The following is a 6474-nucleotide window of genomic DNA, read 5'->3' on the forward strand; positions in this document are numbered from 1 at the left end:
TGAAGGACGCTTGCCCTATTTAAACCTTAGAAATGTAGTTTGGTGTGCTCCTGACCGTTAAAAGTGGGAGTGAGCACCATGGTGAGATCGAAAGAGCTACCTGAGGCCTTCAGAAAGAAGATTGTAGGAGGTTATGAGTCTGATAACGTATTTGAAAAAAAGATCTCAAAACTATTTTAAATAAGCCATTTAACTGTCCAGAAAATAGTCTACAAATGGGGCACATTCAAAACAACTGCCAATAGGCCCCAGGTATGACCGTCCGAGCCATTCACCCCGAGAGCAGACCACAAGATGTTAAAAGAAGTCTCCAAAAACCCTAAAAATCACAGGACCTACAGCAGCCTCTTGCTGCTGTTTATGTCAAAGTGCATGTGTGTAACTTGCCAGAGAGAGCGGAGACAAAGACCGACTTCTGGAATAATGTTCTTTGGGCAGATTAATCTAAAATTGAATTATTTGGACACCAGAACAGAGGACATGTTCGGCGCAAACCAAATGGGGGTGTCCTAATTTTTTCACAACTGTAAATAACATTCTAAGGTACATTCTACATACACTCGTTTTTCAGCAAGCAGTCTCTGTATTTGCGTGGAAAACAACTTGAAAGTAAAGGCAACAAACCTCCTAGGGATTATGACAATGGGGCAATTTGCCAAAAATGTTGAACTACCCCTTTAAAGATATTTATTGTGGCAAACCGGATCGATATAATGTAGCTACAATGTCCTAATAAGTAGCATTGTGAAACTCACACCAAGATGTTCAGTTTTTATTGAGTCTGTCAGACATGTTGATTGAACTGACATTTTGTTTGGTTGCTACATGTTGTAGGGTTTCACTGTGAACAACGCTCCAGCTCATATTTCTGCAAAGCCTTTTAACAAGTTTGTGGACTGGGTGGAATAATCCATGTTTCCAAGTTTGTTGCACACTAACTTTAGTGGAAAGTTTGTGCTCAAACCAAATTTTCAAAGCATGGGGAAAGAAATGTGTGTACTCCTTCCACATTAAAGTGACATTTTATCTTTGAATATATAGTGTATTTTAAAACAACAAAAGACGCAACAATGAAACATTTGTGCAAAACTATTTTATTTACAAAACAAAATGGCACAAAGTGACAGCAGGGCAGCCACATACATGCACAGCTCAGACAGATGTAGTGCTAGCTTAGATTTACCACATTGCAGGTAAACTTCATCCAGACAGCAAGGACCCTGGAAAAGCACTACACAGGGCTGATGACAATTTAAAGATAAAACTACTTTAACTCATGAGTATAGGTTTTTTCCCCCCTCCCCAAATTAGAACACAATTCATTACACTCTTTGTTCCCAATGCCACTTTCTGCTCCCAGTACATTTCTTTTTAACAATAGCTTTCTACTCACACAGCACAAAGACTGGTCCCTACTGACAAGAGAGTTAAGCTTTCAGGTCCCATATACTCCGCTACCCTCTTCTGGCATGGTAATGCCTCATTCATGACAACTTGGAACTAGAAACTAACCCAGGAGGAGGACTGTGTCATCCCCTGAGGCTGAAATGAATGTTACACCATAAAAATAGTGCAAACCTTCAGCATCACACTTCAGATTGAAGCCAACAATGGTATCCCCCTCTTCTTCTGCACTTGAAAGAAGTTCTTAGTTGCCTTGAATGAACCATCTACCTGCCACTCAGTGCTTTTATGTCACAACCAAGCTTTTGAGCATATATTTAGGTGTCTGTTCAGTGCACCTTCATGACTTCAAATGGAGCTCAGGGAGGTTTGCCTTTGGGAGCCCTGCGTCAGACATGCAAGTTCTTTATGAGACTCTAGGCTTCACTGTATGGTCCTTTAGTATGGCTTCCCCCATGTTTCACAATCAAAGCGTTAACAAAACTGCGCATGGCCTCCGGATTACTTTACTAAGTCCATCACCCAAGCATATTGACAGCATAATTTTGAATAAGGACATACAGTGAATTATACAAATCTGCTGTTAAACTTTCTAAAAGGCTGATGTCTGCCCCTGTGCCAAACAAAAGCATGCGTATTATACACACCCACTCTCACACACACTCACACACACACATATATCCAAACTGTGGAATCCTGATGTCTATACCAAAGCCCTTCAACCTCACAAGATGCAGCTTCTGCCTCTTTCTTGACCCTCTCTTTAGCCAGTAAACGCTGTGGTATCGATCGTCCATCAGTCGTACAGATGAGTCACAGTCTGCTCGTCACACTCACACTTGGATGTCCTGTCTTTCAGTGTATCTTACATTTAAGTAATGAGAAAAAAAAAAGGAACATGGAAAAGAAAGAGGTCAGTGACAGAGGGGCAGTCAGTCTGGGGGGAGTAGCAAGGGACAAAAACAAGGACAAGAGGCAGTAGAGACAGGGCCAAGTGGGGTGAAACCAAAATAAACAGGATTTGAAGGTATCAGCTAGCGAGTTCACGGACTGCTAGGTGTGTGTTGTTGTCTGGTGGGGTCCAGGCTGTCGGGGAGGGGGTGGAGGGTGGGGACAGGTGGTACAGTAAAGGGGGAGGGAGAGGTAAAGTTACAGATCTCAGACTTCAGTGGAGAGGGTTAGGGCTGGGAGCTGCTGCAGGGGATGTCAAGGCTGTGCGTGCATCAGCCTGCCAGTTTACTGGCCACCAGAGAGGGTTTTCTCTGGGGCAGGTCCTGGGGTGTGGGGATGTGGTCCCCTGTGATCTCCGTCTTCTCTGGTGCAGCTGTTGGCAACTGTTTGTTCTTTATCTTCGCTTTAGCCATGTTGTAGTCTCCCGAGTCAAAGTACTTTTGCTGTAGAGAGACACAAAATTGATTTTTTTTTCTTCAAAAAATGACCGTGATCTCCTCCAAATAATGCAACAACCAAGGTTAGAAATATTGTAAATATTATTACAACCATATCTTCAGGATGCAACATGTACAGGTTTGCTGATACTTCATATCAAATCTTTACACTGAGACATATCAAGCTGACATTAACTAGACAGGAAAGAGACCAAATACCAAAAGTTATCATCTTTGTTTTGGCTCCCGTTTTATTTGTATTGTAAGTGCGCGTGCATACACACACGTGAATACACACGCGTGAATACAAAACCCAAACTTTACAAATTCTTTATAAAAGAGGAGAAAACACACCTCATTTTGGAGATTAATACTTCATATAACCACTGGTTTGCTCCACAGGGCACTTTTTAATATTTAAGCTTGTTTGGCAAAATCAATATATTAGGGGTTGTAATTATTAAAGTCTGTGTAAAGTGAAACATGAGATTTGATTGAAAACACAATAAATGTGTTAGAATATGGTTTTTGGAAACACATGAAAAGATGGATAACTAGAGCACTGAACTGTGGAGTTTGAGGATAAAACTGTTTTTGAGGACAAGGATTTCTCTGTTTTTTGGGAGGGACTAAATAGGGACATAGTGACGTAGATAAATCCCAGCTAGCTATGACCCCGCCCCTGACGGCTCGAGTCCAGTGCCGCGATATAAGAGCGACTGCGCAAATTTAGCAGCAGATACACACACAGCAAAGGTGGCAATGATACACAGTCTGGGTGAGACGCTGGAGTGTCAGATCCATAGCTAACCGCCACTGGCAACAGGAACCTTGAGGGCCATACTGCAACAACTTTTAGGGCCGCCGCCGACAGCATGGCGCTTGGCTGGTATCATGGCTAGCAGGGGCGGGGCTAGTGGAGCCACTCGGCTAGCGGGGCTAGCACGGTCGAGCCGGCCGAGTGGCTCCACTAGCAGACTCCTGTGCTGACGGTGGCGGCCCTCAAGGCTCCCGTTGCCGGTGGCAGCCAGCTGTAGTTTTTCTTCACTGCTATGTGTGTATCCGAAACACTGAGTATCAGAGCTGGCAGGATGGTTGATAAGACATCTGTCTGTGATGTACTGATTAACTGTGAAAACAAATCTAGTTTCACTCTACACAGACTTTAACTATATATTCTATCTATTTTTATTGGGTGATGCACCTAATGTTTAATTAAATGTATCAAAAAAACCACCCAGCACAGATATGAAATATGACACACCTAAATATTGTCAGTGTAAGGCTGCTGCCACCACATGTTAAGTATGTTTGTTTCTACCTCTTCCTTATTCTGCCAATAAAGAAATCAATAAGTTCAACTGTTCTGTTTCCATGACCAACAGGCAAAGGTTTAACAATGCCATAAAAACTGGGAAAACGCTAACGCTCACAATTGAGAGGCTGCAATCTCAAATTTGTTGTTTCTACATAAATAAACAGTCGGTCCACTAATTTTTGTCAATGCACTATTCAGTCCAGTAGCAATATGGCATGGTCATATATATGCAGACAACCCTAACCTTTATTGCAGGTTTATGAGATACACTGAGCCAAAGCTAACGCTGTCTAAAGCAACATCCCTGCAATAAATAACTCCACCCTGAAGGTTACAAAGCTCAGCTTTTGTTGAAAGAGTTGAGTGGTGTTGATTCAACTGTATGGTAATTTTGGGAACTGTATCTTGTAGTAAAGTCGATGTGTTGTGTATTGTATGAAAGACATCATGACTTTTGATGACCAAAAACCTGGCAACTGAGTGTACAAGTGCAATGTCAGAAACTGGCCCTGAACATTTAGCAGTCAAACACAAATCATAACTCACCCCCTTTTGGAGGCGTTTGCGAAGCAGATCAGAACCTCCAGGTTTATTTCCTAAATTTGGGTATCTGGCCTTCAGTTTCGCCTCCTCCGCCTTCTCAGGACTGATCACCTTGTCCTGAACCTCCTGGAAACAAACAACAACAAAAAAGCAGAAGCATGAGGCGCTGGGATGGGAGTGAGAAATCTTGCTAAACTAAAATGCAGTTACTTGCACAACAAAAGAGCATAATAATTCACCAACCAGGTACTTCCTCCTGCTGGGCCTCAGTGATAGCACTGCGGTATGGAAATAATCTAACTGTTCCTAGTGTGTACACCATTGCAAACGTGCTCACTACAACTTAAATTCCCGGATATATCTGCGCTTTGATGGCGCATTTGTCGACATTAACATAGGTGGTTACCTCAACAGTAGCACGGGTGCTTAAATATTCACCTGCGGGGTTCAGATTACCGCTGCTGCTGCTGCTGCTACTGCTACAGCCGCGGTGGTGTGGCTCCACCGGGCTGGGCGGGCGGGCGGTCGGCCGGGATTAACGCCGACCGGTAAATTCGCTGCCTGGACTGTTTGTTGTGTGCGTTATATACAAAGCCGATATGGTATCAACTTTAGCAGCACTCAAAAACAGCAACAAATCAGTGTAGCTGGGGATATTATGGTTAGTAATGTTTCTTCACGCCATAGCGGAGAAAACGGTTAGGCTAACGTTAGCACCTGAGCTAACTGCTGTTGCCGCTGATTTCCCTGTATGTGAATGTCATGACAGTTAGCTGCTAGCATTAGCTAGCGGCACCTCTGACATTTACACAAACCATTTTTAAAAAACATTTTTATTCTGTTAGCCACACGACCCGTCTAGACAATTAGCTGGTAACGCTATCGTTGTTTTAACCGTTTAACAAATAACGCAGATTTTGATCATTTTGCTGTGTGTTGTGTATGTCAACAATAAGCGCGGGGCGAAGGAGCTAACGCTATGTAGCGCAGCGCTAGCTATGACAAAGTCAGTGCTAACGTTACTACTAAAAATGCCGCTGTTCAACGCGTTTAAAACCCAGCACAGTTACCTTCTCGTCCACTGTTGTCTCCTCCGCCGTCTGCGTTTCTTCATTATCCCCTGACATTTCTAAATTATCGTGATCTCAGACCAGAGAATTGCCTCACTAGTCGGACGACTGATCCACGGGTCCCCTGCTCTGACTTTCCGTACCCATACAACAACCGCCGCCGCCGCCGAGGAGGAGCGCTACTGTGTCTCTCCAGCACAAGAAATCCTACGTCACATGCGGAGACACCATGCGCGGGCACGCTCGGGCACTCCTGTCGTGCACCCGCACACAGTGGTGGGATCGGATTTACGTTGCATAATAACGTACCGCCCGATCAGCTGTTGGACCCATGTGCTGCAACGCAAATCCAGGTTTCAGTCAAATAATCCTCAGATCTGGAGGACGCTGAATGTTGCACCGATTAGTTGCTGGTTTCCCATTATAAACAACAGTGTGTTCTGTTCATGGTATAGCTACAGACGGTTTATTTCTCTCTCACTGTGGCAGATTAGTGAGGGAACACGCAGCAGCAGAGGATGTGTGACAGACACCTACCAGGGTCACAGGCTGTCACCATGCAAGAAAAAAACAACAACAATGATGCATACAAATGTGGTGAGGCTGTTAAAATGGACTTATGCAGAGGCCACCATGTTGAATGGCCACAAGTGCACCTCTTATTTTCATCTTCGCCTGCTACAGTGGCAGCAGTATTCACCTACTGAGGTCAGTTGTTGTAGACTGCAGTCCAGGAGTTACACCCTTTTAT

The 6474-nt window shown here is 43.9% G+C and overlaps 1 protein-coding gene across 1 annotated transcript; it reads right to left on the reverse strand.

Moving 5' to 3' along the window:
* Positions 1 to 1073: 1073 nt before the first annotated feature.
* On the reverse strand, positions 1074 to 5875 carry arpp19a (cAMP-regulated phosphoprotein 19a). The gene is made up of 3 exons (XM_085764877.1): positions 5724 to 5875; positions 4657 to 4779; positions 1074 to 2798 (listed from the first exon to the last, which is right to left on the reverse strand). The coding sequence occupies exons 1-3, from the start codon at positions 5778 to 5780 to the stop codon at positions 2628 to 2630; spliced, it is 351 nt and encodes a 116-aa protein (XP_085621003.1). The 5' UTR covers positions 5781 to 5875; the 3' UTR covers positions 1074 to 2627.
* Between the last annotated feature and the right edge of the window lie 599 nt (positions 5876 to 6474).

This window comes from Trachurus japonicus, chromosome 3 (genome assembly GCF_045865225.1).
Source record: "Trachurus japonicus isolate A0001 chromosome 3, Traja_1.0".
NCBI lineage: Eukaryota > Metazoa > Chordata > Actinopteri > Carangiformes > Carangidae > Trachurus > Trachurus japonicus.

What these genes read in the sequence shown, in the direction of transcription:
- arpp19a (XM_085764877.1), bottom strand. Translation starts at nt 5,780, where the DNA reads ATGTCAGGGGATAATGAAGAAACGCAGACGGCGGAGGAGACAACAGTG. An exon ending in AGACAACAGTGGACGAGAAG is followed by an intron (nt 4,780 to 5,723) that starts GTAACTGTGCTG and finishes GTTTGTTTCCAG; the next exon opens with GAGGTTCAGGACAAGGTGAT. An exon ending in GCAAACGCCTCCAAAAGGGG is followed by an intron (nt 2,799 to 4,656) that starts GTGAGTTATGAT and finishes GTCTCTCTACAG; the next exon opens with CAAAAGTACTTTGACTCGGG.